Source organism: Danio rerio, chromosome 3, assembly GCF_049306965.1.
Source record: "Danio rerio strain Tuebingen ecotype United States chromosome 3, GRCz12tu, whole genome shotgun sequence".
Lineage (NCBI taxonomy): Eukaryota > Metazoa > Chordata > Actinopteri > Cypriniformes > Danionidae > Danio > Danio rerio.
The window spans coordinates 14511572-14536953 of record NC_133178.1 but is presented as its reverse complement, the minus strand read 5'-3'; the positions used below and the strand labels follow the sequence as shown (position 1 = coordinate 14536953).

At 37.4% G+C, this 25382-nt stretch overlaps 2 protein-coding genes and 2 long non-coding RNA genes across 5 annotated transcripts in view; 3 read left to right on the top strand and 1 right to left on the bottom strand.

The window, feature by feature from the left end:
* The window catches only part of cramp1 (cramped chromatin regulator homolog 1), a 28784-nt gene extending 19131 nt beyond the window's left edge, over nt 1-9653 (top strand). For both annotated transcript variants that reach the window (XM_005163839.5, XM_003198078.7), the window contains exons 15-20: nt 3024-3131; nt 3218-3387; nt 4113-4299; nt 4939-5091; nt 5424-5560; nt 8456-9653. In XM_005163839.5, the coding sequence (XP_005163896.1) occupies nt 3024-3131; nt 3218-3387; nt 4113-4299; nt 4939-5091; nt 5424-5560; nt 8456-8578 (878 nt within the window). In that variant the 3' untranslated portion in view covers nt 8579-9653. The remainder of the gene's footprint in view (nt 1-3023; nt 3132-3217; nt 3388-4112; nt 4300-4938; nt 5092-5423; nt 5561-8455) is intronic.
* LOC141381155 (uncharacterized) overlaps nt 1-13767 on the bottom strand; it is a 29180-nt gene extending 15413 nt beyond the window's left edge. Inside the window, exon 1 of the long non-coding RNA XR_012400885.1 lies at nt 13416-13767. This is a non-coding gene — a long non-coding RNA (uncharacterized lncRNA). The remainder of the gene's footprint in view (nt 1-13415) is intronic.
* Nucleotides 1-25382, top strand: part of LOC137490042 (uncharacterized) — an 846477-nt gene that overhangs the window by 102937 nt on the left and 718158 nt on the right. The gene's annotated exons all lie outside the window — the stretch shown is intronic.
* On the top strand, nt 12458-24440 carry dhrs7b (dehydrogenase/reductase (SDR family) member 7B). The gene is made up of 7 exons (NM_001017758.2): nt 12458-12501; nt 15590-15747; nt 16591-16706; nt 17136-17346; nt 18900-18992; nt 19088-19240; nt 22008-24440. The coding sequence occupies exons 2-7, from the start codon at nt 15594-15596 to the stop codon at nt 22208-22210; spliced, it is 930 nt and encodes a 309-aa protein (NP_001017758.2). The 5' UTR covers nt 12458-12501; nt 15590-15593; the 3' UTR covers nt 22211-24440.

Sequence of the window (25382 nt, the reverse complement as noted above, 5' to 3'; positions counted from 1 at the left end):
GCGGAAGAACAATGGAAAGATATTATAACGATGGTCCACTTCTACTAAATATGCGCCAGACATGGTCTAATGCAATGTAAGGTGCTGCATAGAGATCATTTAACCAATGCCAAATTAGCAAAAAAAAGTCCTAATAGAAGTGATGCCTGTCATTGCTGTCAGCAGTCTCTTGCTAACTATCTCCAGATGTTCTGTAGTTGTCCTAAAACTTTGATGCATTGCTTCCTTATGTTCATATTTCAGACAGTTCTGCCTATTAAAGTTAAATATTAATGACAACAGAACATGGGTTGCTCTACAATTATATTTTTATTATGGCAAGAATAAAAACAAAAAAAGTTCACTTACAAAAAAATACTGACGTTTTTTTAATAGATTTAGCCCGCCCAACAATTGACACATTACTGCCTGGCTAGTTTGTGTCATCTGCTTATATGACAAGACAATAATGTTCCAACATTTCTGAACATTATCACCAATAAAGCCTAGAAAAACAGGGCATCAGTATATTGTAAACCGATAAGTTCAAATGTTCGATTCCAGTTGTCAAAGAAATAATTTGTGACTACATTTTAGTTTTGTAGCTATTAAATTGTTTTAAATTCAAAATTGTAATATATACATCAGTGTAAAACCTTTGAATGGTGGAAAATCTGTAATTGTTTATTTAAACCACATGGGTCTCCACTTTTGCCTTTGCCTCTCGTTTTGGTTAACAAACTTATCCCTCAAGTTTTTCTAAACTTAACAAAAAACTTTCCACCTTCCCACAGCTGCTGCAATTTCTAGCCAAGAATTATTGTCCATCTGGTTATCTCTATGATCACGATTATCTCTTCAAAGTGATTGATATTCAACTTTAATGAAATGCTGCATTGCATGAACTGTTTGCTTGAGTCTCAAAAAATATCGTGCGCTCCACCAGCCAAAAGCATGTCTCACGCACCTAAAGCGAACCTCCGCAGACACCACGATGACATCAGTCGCTGCGCACACTCAAGCAAACTAGTGTACATGTAGAGTATAAATCTGCCTTTAGTAGGTGATTGTTAGGTGTTTGAACGCATTTAACCACAGGAGCATCTACACTGCAGGGTTTAGCTCCAACTTGCCTCAACACACCTGCCTGGGTGTTTCAAGTATACCTAGTAAGACCTTGATTAGCTTGTTCAGGTGTGTCTGATTAGGGTTGGAGCTAAAATCTGCAGGACACCGAATCTCCAGGAACAAGTTTGGTCATCCTTGATCTACACCATAAGCAGTGCAGTGATTTGAACTACTCTTGTAAGTAGTCTAAAGACGAAAAGTTCAGAATATTTCAGATTCTTATAACACTTAAATTTAGCATTGTCCATTTGTGATGGGATTGACAAAAAAAAGTATCCAAATACCTGATCTAACATGGTTCAGTTCGATCATGCATTTTTGAGTCTGACTTAGGATAGTTCACCCTAGGGCTGCACAATATATCGTTTCAGCATTGATATTGCAATGTGCTAACGTGTAATAGTCAAGGATCGCAGGATCTGCAACGTCAAGTTTGTATTGTAATTAAACAATTTTTTTTTCCAATCTTGTCTTAGGACAATTTTGATGTTGTTGATTAGTTTTAGGACAACTTTGGTGAAAGGTTTTAATCCATTTCATATGTTGACTACTGTATAAAGTCTAATTTTACATGTAATTATTTTATTTCTGTACCTCAATATTGTTAGGCTCTGCAGAAAACCATAACGTACTGTTTATTTCATTTTTATTTTATTTTATTAATTAATGTTTGTAACTAGTTTTTTTTATGCGAATTCACTCCCCATCATGATCAGTTTAACATTATGTATTCTCTCCAAATATCCAAATACAGAGTAATAAGTCATCTTGTGAATTTACATTCATATAATTGCAGAAAAAGAAAATATTGCAATCACTTTTTTTTCCAATATCTTGCAGCCCTAGTTCACTCAAAAAAAGAAACATCTGCACTCTTGTTTCTTTTTTTTTTTTTTGGTCTGCTGAACACAAAAGCAGAAATGCCAACAAATGTTGTAAACTAGTAACCATTGACATCATTATGTTTTTTTTTTCTACTATGGATGTCAATGGTTACAGGTTTAAAACATTCTTCAGTATTCTTTTGTGTTCAACAGTCCAAAAACACAAACTAGTGATGCTCAGATGAGGAATTTTGAAGCCAATAGCAAGTACCGATTCTTTGTCATCATGATTTGCCGATACCAAGTACAGATTCTGATGCTTTATGCTAATAAAAGCACATTTCCCCTCAAAGTATGGTAAGTTGAGTGGAGTTTTCTCCTTGCCTATAAGAATAAATAATGTTGCATATAAACATGTCTCTTATAACTATTTAGTGTAGACACGTCAAGGTCAGAAGCAGCTTTACACAAAAAAATACATAAAATTACAGCAATTTAAAACATTGCAAATGGAATAATCATTTAACATGTCTGACTGAAGAAAAAGTTTGGAGTTCATATTTGATGCATAAGAAGTTAAAATGCACACTTTTATTTATATATATATATATATATATATATATAACAAATAACTTCTTTACTAAAAGGAAATAGGCCTATAAACTTCTGTTTATTGCCATAAGTATATTACAAAATGCTATATCTATTCATTCAACCTAACAACTGCAATGCTTAGAACAATGATGTTCCTCTTGCGATCTTACTTTTGCTCATAGCAGCAATCGCTCGTGCCCCACGCATCATTTCTCTTCTCGCATGTTATAGCGCTGTTGGGTGCACATGTGCATCTTCTCTACGTGCAAACTTTGTAAAATCATGAGATCGGGTAGATTGACGAGTACCAATCGAGTTATAAAATGTGATTATCTGCTGATACCCATCTCTAGCCGATCGATCGAAGCATTCTTAAACTTATCTGGAACAAATTAAGGTCGAGTAGATTTTTCATTATTAGGTTCACTGTTCATTTAATTTAATTTTTAAATCAAGGCATCTGTCTTAATCCGACATTTCTCTTTGTTTTGAATCTAGGCACTGGATCTTTTCGTCCGATACAAACACGTCTTGCCCCAAACCGCCAACCCTCCTCAAAAGCATCATCCTCTACCGGTAGTCCTGCACCTGTTACTCAGCTCTCCAGTAAGAATGGATAAAAGACGCATTTATCCATAAAACATTTGAAAACTCGCTACAGCCCTCTAAAATTTCTCTTGAACCTATTCCAGGTGCAATTGATCTGGCAGCAAAATCTGCAGGCATTATCCCTGGCAGTCCCTGTCGTGAAGTAGAGGCCCCTAGTATAGACAAGGCCATTGTGGAGTCTGAGGACGCCATGGGCTCTGCACCTGCAGCACCTGAGATGGAGCCTGATATACTGGACCAGGAGCCTTCTGAGGTAATAAACCACTCCCTACCCCTAAATCCTCCTTTAACTTTGGGTGCGCAATTTATCAAATCTTGGTCTCTGAGGTAGGGTTGCACGATACTGGAAAAATCTAACATTGCAATATTTTGTTACTCTGCGATACATATTGCCATATGAATACATATTGAGCAGATGACTTGACCATCTCTATTTGGAAAATAATGAATAATTGTAGATTGATTGGGATAATTCTGTAGAGAAGTTTTAATTTTGTGAACATTTCTATTTTAGTTTAGTTTCAGTTTTAGTAATTATAGTTTAGTAGAGTTAACAGGACCCCTACAGTGTTGACCTGTTAAGTGTTTACAGCTTACAACTCTTGTGCAAAGCTCTAAGTATAAAAAAATACAATTATTCAAATACTGAAGACAAAAACCACACAAATGCAACAAATAAATAAAACTTTTTCATATTAAAAGGTCATGCATGTTATAAGATGTTTGATATAGAAAAGATGCTTCAGTATATAATCAGAACTGATGTGTTTGTCTTTAAAAGCACATCTACAGTCATAGGTCAGTGCTTATTAATTGTACTAATTATTATTTTCAGTTAGTTTTGCAGTGACTAATCTAGTTTTTTCTTATTTACTTAGAATTTTTACTTTTTTGTTAATAGTTTGTTAATATACTTAATAGTTTGGTTTTAGCTTTCGTTTACCAGCATAACCTTGATCTATTCTATTGTGTTTGCAGGAATCCCTGCAGAATGGCGTTTCTCCACCATCACCAGGAGGCGGAGAGTCTCTTTTAGCCCCACCTAGTGTTGCCTCCCTACTGGATATCTCCCTGCCAGGCCCCCCAGAGGAGTCTCTTCCTTCTGGAGAGCCACAAACTCAAATTAGCGACTCCATTATTGAGCTCGCCATCAACTCGCACTATGGTATGACTTGTGTGACTGTTTTGCTTTATGGCTCATTCGACTGAATGGTTAGGTTCAGTACAATTTGGTACTAGTCACTCTGATCAGGCTCATGTTTCCACTGCCAACAGTACCATTACTTGGTAGGCGTGGTGCACACTGGAAACTTGCAATCAACATCATTCTTGCTTGAAGAAGAAAGCCAAATGTGGTGTTCACAAATTGCATCTTTTCCATGCCTGCTTTTCACTACATGCGAATGGCCACATAAACAACATTGGAGGACATGCAGCAGATTTTGTCTTTGCTTCTGGGCATGTGGCTGTTATTATTATTACTATTATTATGGTGTCATGTTTTGGCTGTAAATTTAAAAATTGTGTTTTCTGTGTAGTAGTTCTTCTAGCCTGTTGTGCGCATTATCAGTGTTCTCCAGCGGGTCTAGCTATATATTCATATCCACCCCTATGTACTTTTGTCTGTATGAAAGTGTCTGAAAAAAGTGGTACAAAACGGTTTAATATTTAGGTACTTCTGTCAGTTGAAACAGAAATAAACGCATACCACATTGTACTGTACCAAATTGTACCCCTCAGTGGAAACAAGCTGATAGTTATAGCTACGCACTCACTTCATGTCTCACTTTCATCTCTTCTACAGGAGATGGATCATTGCTCTCACCTCCTAAGCTGAATGGGAGTGATAGATCTAAGCTCCTTCCCTCTTCATGTGACAGCTGGATGCCGTCCCCCACTCACGACCCTCAGTGGTACCCCAATGACTCTACGGATTCAAGCCTGGGCTGTCTGCTCTGTAAGCATCAAACACATCTCCAGCTATATCGCTTGTTCATTCTCAGTTGGATGATGACTAGTAATAGCAGGAAATAAAATGATAATATAACAGCTTTGTAACTAGTTTTACATTTTAAATGAGTGTTAAAGATGCTTTTATTTAAATATACAAGATAAAAGATCCTATTCTAGATTGTATGCCTATTAAACATGCATAGACATGCCACTACATCTTCCAATGAATACTTTAAGAAACATTTTAAAGAAAATGTTCACCTGTTTTCATTCTAACTGCAAACCTTCATTAGTCTCAGCACTACTGACAAGTGCATCCTTTTTTCCTATTTACAGCAAGTCTGGCATCTCCTGATAAGACGAGAAGGACAGCCCTGCCCCCATCCAGTAGCACAGCCTTACTTGGGCCCAGTTTACTAGACAGCAACTCCCACGATTGTTTTCAGTCCCGCGGCCTGCCGGACGCAGCCGAGGTGAGAGGAAACAGAACATCCACAGCTGCTGTTTTCTAGCTTAATGTCATTTGATATGGTGCATTACTGCCAGGTGCTCTTTTTTTACATCCTGGAGATAAACAGGAAGTGTGGGTGTTTCAAAGGATGTATGCAAATTAAATGTGACATTCATCCATTTCTTTTATCATTGTTTTCACCAGGGGTGTGCATGAATAATGACAACTCAATTTGCAGTAATAAAACACTATTCAAATAGACAAATGTCACTTTGCTGGCGATAAAAAGAATCATTTCTTGATAAATAAGAATTTTTCAAAAGGTAGTGTGCTCCAATGTTGTCACGTGACATGACCTGCACTGAATGTTAATACAGTACAACTGCTCAAATTGTTACCTTACAACTCATTCATTTTCTTTTGGCTCAGTCTCCATTTCAGACGTCGCTACAGCAGAATGTACCGCCAACTATTCTAGCTCATGTTAAAAACAGTGGATGCCCTTCCAGCTGCAACCCAGCACTGGGAAACATCCATACACTACGTTCAATTTAGTTCATCCAATTCACCTGTACCCCATATCTTTGGACTGTGGGGGAAACCGGAGCACCCAGAGAAAACCCACGCCAACACAGAGAACATGCAAACTCCACACAGAAATGCCAACTGGCCCAGCCAGGACTCAAACCAGCAACCTTCTTGCTGTGAGGTGACAGTACTAACCACTGAGCCACCATGCCACCCTACCCTACAACTACAGTACCAGTGCCAAACTCCCAATCATTCAGTCTTATGCTCTGGGAATGAGTATCCCACGCCAAATTCTCAGATGCATACATCAGATTTTTGCAAAAGCAGTATTTAATCTGGGGATTCCACACATACAGAATATTTGCATGCTGTTTATTGTTTGAATATTGCATACTGCCAATATATTACGAGTAGGGCTGGGCGATAAATCTATTTTATCGGTTAACATGAGTGTGAAGCTTACATCAATTTGTTTAAATGAAAATCGGTTTTCATGCTAACACTTGCAACCCTCCCTTCTGGGTTTCCGCATAGTTACCCATGCATTTGCCATAGAAACACACAAACAACATGGCAGCGAACAGGGAAGAACTCAGAGAAATTACAAGATTTTAATGCTTCTAGGTTTAAAGGAGTACCCCAACATAACTGAAGCCACAAAAATTTGAGCATTCCTTAACTGGCATAGTATTTTCGTCCGATAAATTTATTGGCCAAAAATTGTTACATCTCTAATATTATAACACTAAATACAAATAAATAAACCTGAATGCATGTTTATTGAAGGAGAAAAAAAAAAGGAAAAAGAAAAAGGTCCCATTTTAACAACCATTGAGGTCACTTTTACTGTGGTTAACTTTCACTGTAATTGTATAAAAAGTTTACTTTATATTATTATTAATAATATTATAAAAGTCTTGTATGCAATTATACATAGATCTTGTTAAATTTGATCTTTATATGACAGCTTTTTTTTTTCTTTAGCATTTTTATATCCTATAATTTATATCCTATTAATATAATTAAGGTTATATATGTTAATTACCCGAAAGAGACCCGTTAGAGACCTGGAAGGGACGTGATGGGGAAAAAAAATAAAATGCAGACATTTTTATATTAATTTCAACATGCTTTCAAGATTATGGGAGGGTTGACATGTATGAAGTAACCAGGAAGTGTTTGTTGAACAACAGTTTTGCAAGGGAATACAAAACATTTGCGAGAACACAACTTAAAAATATATATGTTTTCATATATATCTTCCTATCGTTTAGTTTTTTTTTTTTTTTTTTCTCACCCATTTTTTTGGGGGGGAAGAGCGCGGAATTGATTTAAATCGTAAATCTTTTTTTCCTTTTTTTTTTTTTGTGAAAAAAAAAAAAAAATCTTAGATTAGGCCATATCTTCCCAGTGCTAATTACGAGTTGTGTGGTAGTATGCCAATCAAATGCAGCTTCTGTAGTGATGCAAGTTATATTAAACAGATTCAGTCAGAATTATTAGCCCCCCTTTGAATTGTTTTTCTTTTTTAAATTACTTCCCAAATGATGTTTAACAGAGCAGAGAAATGTTCACAGTATGTCTGATATTTTTTCTACAGGAGAAAGTCTTAATTGATTTATTTCAGCTAGAGTAAAAGCAGTTTTAAATTTTTTGAAACCCATTAAGGACAATATTATTAGCCCCTTTAAGCAATATATATATTTTTCAATAGTCTACACAACAAACCATCGTTATACAATGACTTGCCTGATTACTCTAACCTGCCTGATTAACCTAATTAACCTAGTTAAGCCTTTAAATGCCACTTTAAGCTGTATAGAAGTGTCTTGAAAAATGTCTAGTAAAATATTATTTACTGTCATCATGGCAAAGATAAAATAAATCAGTTATTAGAGATGAGTTATTAAAACTATTATGCTTAGAAATGTGTGGAAGAAATCTGCTCTCCATTAAACAGAAATTGGAGTAAAAATAAACAGGGGGCTAATAAATCAGGGGGGCTAAAAATTCTCACTTCAACTGTAGGTCATCCGAGTATTTCATGCTTAAAGAAAATGAGTATACTATGCACAGCACACATACTGGATACTGCAGAAATAGTAAGAGTAGTGTGACAGAATAGCATTTCAAAACCAGCCACAGTGTCTTAAACATGCAGCACTCACATGAGGCACTGCCAATGGTGCAAGACACCAACGCAAGTCTCACACATCTGTAAAGAATAGCCCCCTTATTATAAGAAGAAGCCAACTTTCACCATATCATATTAATGTGTTCTTTTTTTCTTAACAAATATAAGCAATAACCAAATGCTGACTTAAGCGTACATGTGGGTTCTGTCTGCATAATAACTGGACACTGATTGGCTGTTTTACCTCACCAGGTGGATACCCAGCTGGCCTGTATGATGAGCGAGAGCAGCGTCGACTACATCGCCCGCTTCAATGACCTCGCGCAGGAACTGTCCGTCACAGAGACGACCCTCCCACCTCCTCATGGAGACTGATGCATGAGGTGGAGCCCATCACTGCCTCGCCTCTTTCATATTGGACCGAAGAATGTTAACCAGAGTGCGACAGAGCTGTAGGAAGTGCAATAGACTGGCAGGGTCCACGACAGCCTTTGGGCTCTAATGTGTGTGTGTGTGTGTGTGTGTGTGTGTGTGTGTGTGTGTGTGTGTGTGTGTGTGTGTGTGTGTGTGTGTGTGTTGATCATTCTGTGGCTGTTGTCTTATGAGTCACACCCAGGACACTTAAACAACAACAAAATCTCCAGTTTACAGCGCGACCTCATGTATAGAAAACATAAGACCTGCCATATTGTCTGTATATCCGTCTTTTCTTGTCTTTGTCTTTTGTTTGCATGCGTGTGCATGCATCTGTAAGTGGAGCCGCGGATTGTACGCGTGTTTTGTCTTTGTGACTTTCAATTGTACAAAACACATTTTTGAAAAACCCTCTAAAGCCATAGGAGATTGTGTGGACACACTCCGTGTATGAGACGCGCTTTACTCTGACCTCACAATCTGGTTGGGTTATTTTTACCTGAATGTTTGAGTTGGTGAAAGCCACACTACTAAAAGGGACAAGGGCTCCTTTTCGTGCGATTATTATCATTACAGGGACTGAATATCTAACAAACTCTAAACACAATGACTGATAACACAAATGCAGTGTAGTTGCATCAAAGGTAGGGTTGAACTTGTTACCTTAAATTTATTACGCTATTGTTCCCACGACACTAGGATTTTTGTTTCCTGCCGAATGAATATGAAGCCAATAAGTGGTAGATTCTGAAACTAAGTTTTCCAGACTTTAAGCGTGTGTGTGTGTACATAATTGTGAGTGTTTGCACAGATGTAAATATACAATAACAGAACCCAGTATTTACTGCTTTTGTAACATATTGTAAATGATTGTCATTTGAATTATTTATTGATAACTCAATGAGGCAGTGTTTTTTTGTTTGTTTAACAAGCCACATGCAGGCATTTAGGAGCTAAACTCCTGTTTTAAAGAGTTCTGTGTTGTTAAAAGAGGGGTTTGACCCTGATGTGTATAAATAGAGCTACAACAACTCCACCTTGCGTCTGGTCAGTTTTCATTTACTATCACTGAGATACTATTGAAGTTATTAATAATTTGCATTCACTTTTATTTGACATATTTGTCTGTTAAATCATTTTTTTCAACTTGGTTTTTTGGGTTTAATTTTTTTAGTTCATCTTATTGAAAGCATAAAATTCCATTACAAATATTTTCAAGTAACTGTTTTTTTTTTTTAGCTTGAAAAGGGTTAAAATATGTGCCCTCTCTTAATTTTTAATATCTTAATTTTGACTTATTTCTTCTAAAAGTGAAAACAAAATAATACTTTTACTTGCTCTACAAATTTTTTAACATTTGGACTAGAAATGAGACGAAGCAAAGCAAGAAACATTATCGCAATATCACATTTTTCCAATATTGCGCAGCTCTAATATATATAAAGTAGGGCTTAACAATATATCATTTAAGCATCAATATTGCAATGTGTACCACAATGTGCATGAGGCCGTATAAGATTCTGACAGTATGATAACCTTGAATAAAAATAACAGTTTTATGCTATTGTGATTACTGCTGTAAAATTTATAAAACTATAAATTATATATATATATATAAAAGATTTCATTTTGAGAAACATGTTTTGAGTGAACATGTCTGGCTAAATAATTCAAATGAATCATTGACATCTGCTGTCTTCATTAGGCTCAAAACACAGATTCCATTACAATTTAAAATGGCATCTTGGATATCCTTTTCTGCTGGAGATACCGTTGTTTTAAAAACTTAAAAAAAAAAAAAAAAAAAAAAAAAAAAACTCATATCGTAGGAACAGTACTGCAGAAGATTTTGGTGGTTTTAAAACCTTGACTTTTTCAAACCGCAGTATACCTTGAAAACGGTTATCATCCCATGCCTAGTCTACAATAGTCACATTGCAAGATATGCAATGTCGAGTCATTATTATAGTTGAGCAGGAGCTACAGACTTGCATAAGACTGAATTACTTTATACAGAATTTATGCATAAAAATGTTTTTGTCATTTAAAATTAGTCTCGTTTCTAGTCCAAATATCGACATTTCGACAAACAGAAAACAAGATTATTTTATGTACCGCATTGGCAGTCAATTTGTTTGTTTTAAGGAAAAACTCTTAATTTTGGCTTATTTCTAAAACAATACTTTTACTTGCTCTACAAATTATTTGGATAGTTGGACTAAAAACGAGACATTTTCACAAGAAACATTTTCGCAATATCACATTTTTCCAATATTGCGCAGCTCTAATATATATGAAGTAGGGCTCTACAATATATCATTTCAGCATCGAAATCACAATGCGTGCGTCCACAATGGGCATAAGCCGGTATAAGATTCTGACAGTATGAGAACCTTGGATAAAAATCTCACGTTATGTAAAAAATATGTTTTATGGAATTGTGATTACTGCTCTAAAATATATTATTTTTAAATGTCTGGTTAAAAAAAACAACAACCTTTGAACACAAAAGATTTCATTTTGAGAACATTTTGAGAAACTTTTCTAATATTTTGGAACAGTAAACATGTCAGGCTGAATAATTCAAATGAATCATTGACTTCTGCTGTCTTCATTAGGTTCAAAAACACAGATTTTATTACAATTTAAAATGGCATCCTGGATATACATGTATGGACGTATATCGTAGGAACAGTACTGCAGAAGATTTTGGCGGTTTTAAAACCTTGACTTTTTCAAACCTTGTATACCTTGAAAACGGTTATCATCCCATGCTTAGTCTACATGATATGCAATGTCGAGTCATTATTATAGTTGACCAGGAGCTACAGAATTGCATTTAATTACTTTATTTATACGGAATTAATGTACAAAAATGTTTTTGTTATTTAAAATTAGTCTCGTTTCTAGTCCAAATATCAAAATTTCGACAAACTGAAAACAAGATTATTTTACGTACCGCATTGGAAGTCAATTTGTTTTTGTTTTTTGAGGAAAACTTTTAAATTTTGACTAATTTCTTCTGAAGGTGAAAACAAAAACTATATTTTTACTTGCTCTACAAATCTTTTGATATTTGGACTACAAAGTAAAAAGCAAGAAACATTTTCGCAATATCACATCACAATATTGTGCAGCCCTAATATATATGAAATAGGGATTGCAATGTGTGCATCGACAACAGTCACATAGCAGAGTCGGGATTATGTATGACCAGAAACCACAGGTCATAAACACATGAGATTTGTGAAGTCACTGCAGGATTGAACCATAATAGAGTGAAGGTTTATTATCTGCATGTGTTGTTAGAGCCTGTGCCTATATGAGCATTTTAATGTTATTGAATTATTTATATGATGAAGAAGACTAGCAGTGTTATTTTAATAATTCTAATTCACTACTACACTTGATTTTGGTTTTATTGTAAGAAAACAAAACAAAAAAACTATAAGAAAACATGTTAAATGAGAATCTCAAATACTTGATGGCATACTTCAATAAATAAAGATTATTTAGTATTCAAAAATGTTTTATTTGAGTTATTTTTGGAAATAAATTGGTCTCACGCTTAATATTTTTCAGACTTTTCATAGCAAATGTTTTAATTCCGGTACTTTTACCATAAACCGACATATCAACCATTTGGTTGATATTTTAGAAATTATGGGATGTGTTTGACAAAATTGCATTGAGTGTGTTAACTAGTGACATTAGAAGTTAAATGCAATCCAAACATTTTAAAGGGTTAATGTGCTTACTCTTTAGATGCTGTAGAGGGCATGATAACTCTTCCCCTTCATAATCCAATTGGACAGCTGAAATCACGTGGCGCTGTTGAGTTCCGGATTCTAACTTGCATGCGATCATATGGGTCAAAGCTTAAGGTAGGTAATGCCTCTTATTCCTGTCTGTTTATTTCATATATTTGCAAAACAGTGCAAGCAGACACAATGGCATTTACAGCTTGATTATTAGCCATAATGAGACATTAGAAACAGGGAGTGATGTTATGGGAAAAGGATGCAGGCTATATTGAAACGTCTTGCTATTCAGGACAACTGCTTTCAATTAGTTACTGTACATAAATCAGAATTAGGGTATTTAACCAGTAATTTCCCTTATGTGTTAATTTAATGTTACTTGTCGTTATATTAGTTGATATTTATTTGTATATTTAGCTTTTGTGTTATTTTTAAAGGTTTTATAGTGAATCGGTCATTCATACATTGATTTACTCACAATCTTATTTACAAAGTGTTATATTCAGCTTTATTTTTATTACAGTTTTAGTCAGTTTATTACTTAGATTTTAACTCGTGATGCCAAACATTAGAGTCATGATGTGGATTTATTTTGACGCGTTTAAGTTACCTGGTTGTTGCTAGATCAGATACGGGTTGAGGTCAGAAGTTAGCAAGAATTATTCATTAAATTTCCCGTTTATTGTATTTTATTAACGTCTAACAATAACACAAACGTCACAGCAATGTAAAACAGTAGTTGTACCAAGTATTATGCATGTTATTTATTAAATTACGGAATACATTGTATTTTATTAACTATATTGATGTGCGTATGCGCAGCTGTATCCTATCTAGACTTTACCGTGTTTACTTCGTTTGACATCACTCGTTTTGACCATTGATATCTGCAATAATTCGCTTTATGGGTGGCTTTTACGACTGGTGATCAAATTGTTTAAAATGATTACAGATATGATTGATAAAATATTATCCACACAACCACCATATAGAAACCGTCGTTTAAGTTACATAGAAAGCATAAATAAATGTCTTACCTGCAGTTTATGAGGCAGGTGCTGTCAAAATTCAGTTCACTTCATATTTCAGCAAAGGTTTCTTCAATCTGCAGACAAATGCTCCAAACATGCAATCTTATGGGACGCCATTAAAAATAACGTTATCCACCTTCTGACGTAGGAATTCTTGTAAAGCTTGTGCAGGTAACGTTAACTTATTCATAAACAAACGAGCTGTTCAAAAGGTCATTTGCTGTTCAATTGTCCGGTTTTAGTCCAACTCAAGCCAATGAGAGCATGTTATAAAACTTAACGTGTATCCAGTGTATTTACCATTATTAAAGCATTTGTTTTTGCTTTTGACGGCGCTTGTTTCTGGCGTGAACACAACAGAACAGGTGTTGGCCGTTAAATTGATCGCCGGTGGGCGGGGCTTATGATCCGGTTCTCTATAACTATTGATCCATAGTTTTTCGTTGTATACAAAATAGTGTCATATTTAAATATATCTGCATACTGTTCACACAACAAATGAGCTGAATAAATTAATGTTTAACAAAAAATGTGAATGATGCAAAGTAATATTCAGTTTTTCTTATAATAATGAGAATGTTTTAGGTTATGACTTGGGCCAGACCGAATCTGTGGGCATTTTTTGCTATTTCTGCTGAGAATTTTATTTAAAAAATCAGCGAATTTATGCATGCAGATTTATTTTGGGAGCATCATAACTAAAAACGTAATATATGAAATAAAAAATAATAGCTTTTTAACTTTTATTCATCGTTTACAATGCAAAATATTACTTTACAAACTGCATTGTATACAAATCAAATGAATGTTTTCATATTAGTCGGTATTATTACTGAAATTAATTTAAAACTGATTCAATATACATTTCGTCAGGAAATTTGAAAAAAGGAGACTTATATCACCCCAATGTGACTGTGGACACACTATAGCCTGGTTTATACTTCTGCGTCAAGTTAGCGGCGTGACCCACGGCGCATGCAACACGCATAGCCATGCATTCATACTTCTGCGCACTGTTTGTGTTGTTCTGCAATAACACTTCCGAAACGCTAGTTGGCAGTGAGGTGTATGCCCCATTCACACGGGGCTTTAGCGGCAACGCTTGACAGAGAGCGTTTCTGAAGTTGGAGCTGGCGCGATCATCATCGCAGCGTCAGCCAATGAAATTGGTCAGCAATAGACCACTGTCTGAGCTGCTGTATTTGCATACAGCGATCTGATTGGCTGACGTTTCTGGTGGCGCTTGAAAAGTTGACCAAGTCCCAACTTCTTCTAGACTTTACCCTCTGAAGCGGCGCCGACGGATCCACAATGCAGTTCGGCAACACCTGACGTTACCCATTCAAAGTGACGCCCCGAGTAAATGGGACGTTAATGTTCCTCTGTGTCGAGTTTCTTCGCTGGTGTTTTGTTTTTTCTGAACACTTCCTTAATGTACAAGTGGCTCAAACTCGCTCATTTTAAGGCAGGAACCAGCGGACATGCAACATTTTTAACCATGAGGTAAACACAAAACAAAACTTTCCATCCGGAGCTCCTTCACACCACTCCACACTTGTAAACAATCGCTCCATCGAGCTCGTGCGGCTCTCGGTCCTGCTCACACTCATCAGCGCTACCAAACTGACCAATCACAGAGCTTGCGCTAGGCATCGTTGCGACGTTTAGTCAAATTGTTTGTGAGGTGCGCGTCAGCGACGGCTACTGCGAAGGCTATGCGTCCATGCATAGGCAGCTCCGTATCATAGGAGTGTCCTTGATGCAGAAGTATAAATCAGCCTTAAACCTACACACAGCTCTGTCCAAACAGCTTACAAAAGATGATTTTCATCATAGGTGCCCTTTAACACCTTTTTTGTAATACACAATTGTAAATTTAATTCATATTAAAATGTTCTGCAGGGAGAATTTATTTGTTTATTCACTTCACTAGTTCATACTAAAAGGTCCAGAAGTTAAAACCTTAATAACATGGAGAATTGTTTTAAATTATCTTGCTATATTTACCAAATATTGAATATTGTTTACGTTTCTGTCTCCCATGTAAACAATATGCTTATTTACCTCAAGGTCAGTGGTTTTCAAACAGATTGCCACAACATTACCCTTAAATAATAAAACTGGTTTGAGATATGTTTTTATAGTTGGTTATACGTCTATATCTCTGCATCTGTCCACAGACATATGGAGCGTGCGCTAGGTGTAGGCATTGGGCCGCTGGCTGCTGGGACTGTCGGTCTGCTGATTTTGCTGAAGGTGATCCAGAGATTGAGACGCAGGCCCAACATCCAGGATAAAGTGGTGGTGATCACCGGTGCCAGCTCAGGGCTGGGCAAAGGTCACATACCCATAAACACATTCATAATGCTGATTAGGGCTGAACAATATTTTGTTTGAGCATCGATATCGCAATGTGTGTATCTGCAATAGCCACCTCGCAGGATTAGATTATTTATTAAAAGATGAAGATATTATTAAATATGACCATAAGGGGGCGCCACAGTGGCTCAGTGGTCAGCACTGTCACCTCACAGCAAGAAGGTCGCTGGTTCGAGTCTTGGCTGGAGCAGTTTGAGTTTGCATGTTTTCCCCATGTTCACGTGGGTTTCCTCTGGGCGCTCCGGTTTCCCCCACAGTCCAAAGACATTTGCTACAGGTGAATTGAATAAGCTAAATCGGCCATAGTGTATGTGTGTGAATGTCAGAGTGTATGAGTGTTTCCTAGTACTGGGTTGCAGTTGGAAGGACATCTTCTGCATAAAACATATGCTGGATAAGTTGGCGGTTCATTTCGCTGTGGTGACCCCTGATTAATAAAGGGACTAAGATGAAGGAAAATTAATTATTAAATAAACGATGACCATTATATTTTACATTTGATTGCTACATTTCTGTAGTTGAATACTGTTAGACTGTTTATTTATTTATTTGTTTTTGCTTGTAATTTATTATAATATATGCAGATGTTCTGCATAGAGAAAGTCTTGATCACCCCAGTCGATCTAAATGAATGAATCTTACCAAATAGAGCTAATTATAGTCAAATTGCAATAAAAATCGCCGCAAAACTGTCCGATTTTTTCTATATCGTGCAGCCCTAATGCTGATCATAATGTCTTATCAATACTATTTGACTTTGTTTGTTGAATTGTTGGTCTAAAGTCTCAATCTGTCACCTCAGAGTGTGCGCGGGTCTTCCATGCAGCAGGGGCCCGACTGATCCTGTGCGGACGGGACCAGAGGAGACTGCAGGAGGTTGTGGAGGAGCTGAGAAACAAAACCTATGGAAAGACACAGGTGAAAACATACAATTTCTCGCCTTTGTGCCTTATTTATTGAGGTTGACAGTAAATGCAATTATCCAGATACATTTAAAAATGCCGTTTGTGTCTATGAATGCTGCTCCTTGTTCTCCCCGTGTTGGTGTGGGTTTCCTCCGGGTGCTCCGTTTTCCCCCACAGTCAAAAGACATGCGCTATGGGTGAATTGTGTAAGCTAAATTGGCCATAGTGTATGTGTGTGTGTGAATGTGAAAGTGTATGGGTGTTTCCCAGTACTGGGGTGGCGCCTGGAAGAGCATCCACTGTGTAAAACATATACTGGAATAGTTGTCGGTTCTTTCCGCTGTGGGGACCTCTGAAATATAAGCCAAAGGAAAATGAATGAATGAATATAGAATTATGTCTGGTCTGTTAACTAAGCTCATTTGCTTGTTTTCTTTTCCAGACTTACACTCCCTGCACCGTCACCTTTGACCTGTCAAACACGTCTGTGGTCTGCAGCGCCGCCGCAGAGATTTTAAAGTGTCACGGCCACATCGATGTTCTCATCAACAATGCTGGTGTTAGTTACCGCGGCAACATCCTGGACACCCACGTTTCAGTTCAGCGTGAGGTCATGGAGACCAACTACTTCGGTCCTGTTGCTCTGACACAAGGTGAGTAAAGGAAATCTGTGAAAAGACACAGGATATAGACCACTACATGCAATATACACTCACTGGCCACTTTATTGGGTACACCTTACTAGTGCCGGGTTCCCCTTTTTGCCTTCAGAACTGCTTCAAACTTCCATGGCGTAGATTCAGCAAGGTACTGGAAATACTCCTCAGAGATTTTGGTCCATATTGACATGATAGCATCACGCAGTTGCTGCAGATTTGTTGGCTGCACAACCAAGATGCGAATCTCTCGTTCCACCACATACCAAAGGTGCTCTATTGGATTGAGCTCTGGTGACTGTGGAGGCCATTTGAGTACAGTGAACTCATTGTCATGTTCAAGAAACCAGTCTGAGATGGATTGAGCTTTATGACATGGAGCGTTATCCTGCTGGAAGTAGCCATCAAAAGATGGGTACACTGTGGTCAGAAAGGGATGGACATGGTCAGCAACAATACTCGGGTAGACTATGGCGTTGACACAATGCCCAGTTAGTACTAATGGGCCCAAAGTGTGCCAAGTAAATATCCCCCACACCATTACACCACCACCAGCCTGAACTGTTAATAAAAGGCAGAATGGATCCATGCTTTCATGCTGTTGACGTTAAATTCTGACCCTACCATCCGAATGTCGCACCAGGAATTGGGACTCATCAGATCAGGCAACGTTTCTCCAATCCTCTATTGTCCAGTTTTGGTGAGCCTGTGTGAATTGTAGCCTCAGTTTCCTGTTCTTAGCTGACAGGAGTGGCAACCAATGTTGTCTTTTGCTGCTGTTGCCCATCTGCCTCAAGGTTAAACTTGTTGTGTGTTCAGAGATGCTCTTCTACATACCTTGGTTGTAACGAGTGGTTATTTGATGTACTGTTGTCTTTTCTATCAGCTCAAACCAGTCTGGCCATTCTTCTCTGACCTCTGGCATCAACAAGGCATTTGCGCCCACAGAACTGCCATTCACTGGATAATTTCTATTTGTCGGACCATCTCTGTTAACACTAGACATGGTTGTGCGTGAAAATCCCAGTAGATTAGCAGTTTCTGACATACTCAGACCAGCCCGTCTGGCACCAACAACCATGCCACATTCAAAGTTACTTAAATCTACTTATTTCCTCATTCTGGTGCTCTGTTTGAACTGCAGCAGATCGTCTTGACCATGTCTACATGCCTAAATGCATTGAGTTGCTGCCATGTGATTGGCTGACTAGAAATTTGCATTTAGCAAATTAGACAGGTGTACCCAATAAAGTGTATATTCACAACCACTTCCGTTCAAAAAGCTTTGAAGTGACAAAGTTTCCACTCCTTTTTCCCCAAAAGACATCTTCTGTGTTTACCATTGCTGAATAATTTGATTTAGTAATTTATTTTAAACTGTATTACAAATAGAAAAATAACTTAAGAAAACATTAATTTTAAAACAATTATTTTACAGCACATGATCTTTCAGAAATAATTCTTAGTTGATTTAATATTTCATATAATATTATTTAATTCATAAATTCATTTTAACACATTTAATTACATTCTTGTTTTGTCCTGTCCAGCCATACTTCCGTCGATGGTAGACAGAGGTAGTGGCCATATTGTCGTCATTAGCAGCGTGCAGGGAAAAATCTCAATACCCTACAGATCTGCATGTGAGTATGCAGTCTACATGACGGGATTCAGTGATTCTTCTTCATGAGTAAGAGGGATTTGTTTGATTATCTGTAATATCTGTCTTTTTTGTCAGATGCTGCATCTAAGCATGCGATGCAGGCCTACTATGACTGTTTGCGGGCGGAGGTTGACAGTTTGGGCCTGCATGTGTCAGTCCTCAGCCCAGGCTATGTCAGAACTAACATGTCCATCAATGCAGTCACAGGCGACGGATCCAAATATGGAGGTGAGATACATTGTCCTTGTCAATCATACTCTGAAATGTAATTGCAGTACTTGTTCATCTTTTTCCGCACATGCCTTCTGCATTTTAACATATAGGGTTATTTTAAAAAACTTGCGGTTTGGGGAAATTCCATTCAAAAGAACTGAAGTAAATCATTTTAAACAGGGTTATGCTACAAATAAACATTTGAGGAATGTTTAGTGGATTTTTATCATATATATATATATATATATATATATATATATATATATATATATATATATATATATATATATATATATATATCGTGTTTTGTTTAGTATTTGTATTATGATATTGTTATAACAAGCATATCTATTAGAGCTGTGATGAAAATTGTTCAACAAATAGATTGAGATTTTAGCCATACTCTAAAAATATAGAACCTAAAATAATCATTATTAATGTTAGAAAAGGTGTAAGCGAAAAACAAGAGTGGTCTGTGTGAGTGAGCTGTGCTAGCATTAATTAATAAGCCAGCCTATATGATTAACTACCATTAAAAAAATTTGCCTAGAGCAACATCTGCTGTTGAACTTTAGCCTAGAGCAACATCTGCTGTTAAACTAGCCTAGAGTGCATCTGCTGTTAAAACGAGCCTGGAGCGCATCTGCTGTTGAACTTTAGCCTAGAGCACCATCTGATGTTAAAACTACGCTAGAGTGCCATCTGCTGTTAAACTTTAGCCTAGAGCACCATCTGCTGTTAAAACTAGCCTAGAGCGCCATCTGCTGTTAAACTTTAGCCTAGAGCACCATCTGCTGTTAAAACTGGCCTAGAGCGCCATCTGCTGTTAAACTTTAGCCTAGAGCACTATCTGCTGTCAAAAACTAGCCTAGAGCACCATCTGCATTTAAAACTAGGCTAGAGTGCCATCTGCTGTTAAACTTTAGCCCAGAGCACCATCTGCTGTTAAAACTAGCTTAGAGCGCCATCTGCTGTTAAACTTTAGCCTAGAGCACTATCTGCTGTCAAAAACTAGCCTAGAGCACCATCTGCATTTAAAACTAGGCTAGAGTGCCATCTGCTGTTAAACTTTAGCCTAGAGCACTATCTGCTGTCAAAAACTAGCCTAGAGCACCATCTGCATTTAAAACTAGCCTAGAGCGCCATCTGCTGTTAAAAACTAGCCTAGAGCATCATCTGCTGTTAAAAAAACTAGCCTAGAGCACCATCTGCTGTTAAATTTAGCCTAGAGCACCATCTGCTGTTAAAAACTAGCCTAGAGCACCATCTGCCATTAAAAAACTAGCATAGAGTGCCACTGTCTGCTGTTAGAAATAGACCATCAGCTGCTAAAAACTAGCCTAGAGCAGGGGTTCCCAAACTTTTCAGCCCGCGACCCCTAAAATGACAATGGCAGTAAATCACGACCCCCAATATCCTCTGAGGTGGTTATAAATATAGAAACCTTGCATGCAATGGCTCGCACACACCAACAGACTGAAGTATATTCTTTGTTTAATTTTCAGTCAGTGCTGTAAATGTGCCAGAAAGTTTAACCTGGTATAATAAAATCAATCTGCTGCATCTGACGCTACTGCTGTGTCTTTAATGTAATATATTTACCCCAGGGGTTGCAGTCCAATAAAACTAGTAACTATAAGTTACTATAGTAACTATATAGTATAACTATAATCAACTTGGCTTTAATAAAAATAAATAGATTTTTGGAAATCACCAGGAGACCCCCCATCCATTGTCCCGCAACCCCTCAGGTTGTACCAACCCCCACTTTGAGAACCACTGGCCTAGAGCACTGTCTGCTGTTAAAAACTATCCTAGAGCGTCATCTGCTGTAAAAAGCTAGACTAGAGAAATTGCTATTAAAAACTAACTTAGAGCTACTGTTTTAAAAAACTAGCCTAGAGTGCTGTCTTTTGTCAAAAGTAGCCTATCCCTGCTGAAAAAAACAGCTTAAACCAGCTTAGGCTGGTTGGCTGGTTTTAGCTGGTTGACCAGCCTGGTTTTAGAGGGGTCCAGGCTGGTTTCCAGCCATTTACAGCCTGGTCTTAGCTGGTCAGGCTAGAAAATGACCAGCTAAATCTAGCTTGACCAACCTGGTTTAAGCTGGACATAGCTGGTTTTGGTTGGACTCCCAGCCTGTCTAGGCTGGTCTAGCTGGTTTTAGCTGGTCATCTCCCAGCCTGACCAGCTAAGACCAGGCTGGAAATGACTGGAAACCAGCCTAGAAGTGGCCAAAACCCCTCTATAACCAGCCTGGTTGACCAGCTAAAACCAGCCAACCAGCATGGGCTGGTTTAAGCTAATTTTTTCAGTAGGGATAGCTCAACCTGACATTGACAAACTAGCCTATAGCACCATCTACTGCTAAAAACTAGCCTAAAGCTCCATCTCCTGTTAAAAACTAGCCTAGAGCTCTATCTGCTGTTAAAAAGCTCAATCAGTTCAAGAAACAATCGCGATCCATTTTGAAAGTCTCAGAATTTTCACTTTCTCTTTATATTCCCGACAGAACAGTAATCTTCAATACGTCTGTAAAACTGCCTCGTGACGACGTGTTTAAAGTTTTAGGGTTAGTCATGTTTTCCTTTAATAATCAATGGCTAAACTGCGAAAAATATTGACACATCACTGTACCCACTACCCTGTTTCTCACTTCACTGTTAGTTTACTTTAACAGAAGTAACTCCCATAACTCACAGGAAGAAGCTGAGTAAGTGTTAAGTGATTTGTTTTTTTGTTGTTGTTTTGAGTGTGTGTGTTTTTTTTCCCTTTTGCTCTAAAGTAATGGACAGAACCACAGCAACGGGGGCAGATCCAGTGGACGTGGCAAAGGATATTCTGAAGGCTGTCTGTCAGAAAAAGAAAGACGTGGTTATGGCTGGACTGGGGCCGACTACAGCTATATATCTGCGCACACTCTGGCCTGCTCTCTACTTCAGAGTGATGGCTTCACGAGCCAGAAAACAGACAGGGAAAGAAGAATAAAAGTCGATTTTTTTTGTCGAAAAGGTGAACAAGCACTGAATGTGTTTGATAAATAATTACAAAAGGACTGAATCCTCTTTGGTCTGTAAAGAAATAAGTCAGTAGCTGGGTTTCAATCACCATGTGGTAATTTTGAAGAGTTGCATCATAAATAAGTAATGCAAATGCCAAATTTCAAATAAAACTTCCTTAATTTGCAAAAAAATTCAAATAATAATATTAACTTATGCTTGCTTGGAATAAATGCATTTGCAGAATATACTCTGACGTACTGAAAATTACACCCATGTGACTCCATTATGTTTGCCTTGCTTACTGTTGGTTGCTAGGTTACCAATACTACAGTCAGCCACTCTAAAGCCTCTTTTTCACTGCACACGACAAAAGACAAGTGACAGACCGGAAGTCATTTATTTCCAATGGAGAGTAGTCCGGGAGCTGCGTGGAGTTCCGATCATCTCCGTATGCGGAAAATTCTGATCCGAATTGAGCTGCGGATCTGCTGAAATATTTAAACTCCTGTGAATGGACCATATGCGACCGGATGTGATGTATTCTACTGTTGTCCAAGCGGGTCTTTGCATGCGAGATGAGAAATAGGTTATATATATAATGTTTTTTTTAAACAAAAAAAATTTCTATATTAAAAAACATTTCTATTCATAAATGAGTAATAAAAAATATTATATGGTAATGTCGTCTCCACATTCCCTCCAAAAGTTTTAGCAGTCTACAAGTCTTTCTAGTATTTATTCATTCATTCATTCATTCATTCAACCACGGAGAACAGCTTCTCTCCCATAGTGTGCGACAAAACTGAAAATTCTGTCTGACTGCCACAAGGGGGCGTATTCCAACAGTCGTGTCCAAATTTTGTGTTGTGGGCTTAAAGGTAAAGTCTAGATCGGCTTTGCGGCCGGCCGGAAGTACGATATGCACATCAATATAGCAGCATTTTTTATGACACTGTATAAATTTTTTATATATTTTTACGTTACTGTGACAGTTGGGTTAAGGGTTAGGGTGGGGTAGATGTTAAAAAATAGAATTCACAGGGTAATTTATTAGATAACATAAATAATACTCAGTACAACTACTGTTTTAATGTTACTGGGATGGTTGGGTTTAGTGTTGGGGTGGCGGTTTACTTTAATAAAATACAGTTAATGGAAAATGTAATAAATAATATAAATAATTCTCGTTTACTTCTGGCCGCAACCATATCCGATCTAGCAACAACCCACTCTAGCAAATTGATGGAAGCGCACCTATTCATTTAAACCCTAACCCCATTATGTTAGCCTTGTTTACTGTTGGTTGCTAGGTTACCAATCCTACAGTCAGCCACTCCAACAAACTGATGGAAACGCACCTATTCATTTAAACCTTATTTTAAAAACCCTCATGAACCGGAAGCTGCGACCGTTATTTTTTTCATATTGTGACGCAGTTCCTAGAGAAACGGAATATTAAGTGAGAAAACAGTGGGCGTGGCTTGTTTTATTCTACTGCGAGCTGATTGGATGTAGTAAACTAGGCATTTCATTCTGACAGATCTGGAAAAGGGTTTTAGGAGAGTTGTTACAGCCTAACAGACACCTCCTCACTATTTCTGTTTGTTGTAAACACTGACAGTTCGAGCGGCGTGGTTAATAGCCAATTCCTAAGATATACATAATCTGACAATTTAACTGAATAAAAAACGAAAGATTTCAATTAAAGATCAGAAGAGCAAACTATTTTTTTTTTCTTAATGACATGCACAGATGAATTGTTCATCACAAAACTAGCAATGTGAGGGGACTTTAGCCCAGACCCCATTATGTTTACTGGTTGACTGTTGGTTGCTAGGTTACCAATACTACAGTCAGCCAGTTTAACAAATTGAGAAAAATGCACCTATCCATTTAAACCCCAACCCTGACTCCATTATGTTTGCCTTGTTTACTGTTGGTTGCTAGGTTACCAATACTACAGTCAGCCACTCTAACAAATTGACAGAAATGCATCTAATTCGCATTTGGGATTTTGTTGTTGTTGTTGTTGTTGTTTTTCTGAAACTTTCAAAATATTTGCATCACATTAGGATGAAAATCCAGCTAAAGACCAGCATCAAAGATCAGTTTGTAAGACAAGCAGCACACACTTCTTCTAATACAAAAATATGTATTGTGTTGTATGATATCCATGTATTGTATTTAGATAAAAAATAAACCATTTTGCTGACTGCATCAGATGAAATTTAATAAAGTGATTTTTATATACACTGTATTTTTAGTCTAGTCATGGCTGCATCACCATCTCGTGTGTGCATTATTTGTATAATAATTTAACAATCTACTCCTTACTTAACATTTAATGCTTTATGTTAGCTTTAATAATATTCTCACCTGACCTGTATTACTGCACTGTCTCCATGGTAACGAAAAAACTATAAAAACGATGTTGAGCATCACTGCAAAGGAGTGTATACAGATAATCTGGTTATGAGATGCTCATGACTCACTTATTTTTTGCAGCAATGCACCACACATGTGCAGCTCTCAATATAAACGCTTTGGAGGAAACACTAATTATAAATGGTGGATTCCCTGACACACACAGAGATTTCCTTTAGGAGACTCACAGTTGTGACCCTGGACTTCAGTTGCACGGGTATATTTTTTGACAATATCTGAAAATAGCTTGTTCCGTTAAGTTACTTTGTAAATTCCCAACCATAAATGGATCTAAACTATACATTTCAACTGTTTCAGCGATTGAGCATCTGTTAAGACAATGTTAGCACTTGTCATCTTTAATTGTGGGGAAAACTGGATAATTTGGAGCTTTTGTCAGCTAATTTCATCTTCTGGGTTTAAAATCATTATTGGGACGGGATCAAAATCAGTGATGTAGCGCTAAACTGCAAGTGTAGTGATGACGTGTCGGTTTCTCATTTTTATTCATAGCTGAGATTTCTTATCCTATGAGAAGACCCTGCTTCTTAACTATTCATGAGAGCACATGCTTTCCGAAGGCAAGGCAGACCTGCCAAGCTGTGAGACGGGTGCACAGCATGGGTAGTATTTGTTTGTTTCCATGATCCACAGGGTTTGTTGCATGTTTTTCCCTGCGGTGCTGTCAGAGCTGATACAGCAAAGCTGTTGGTTTGCAGCGAGCATTTTTGTCG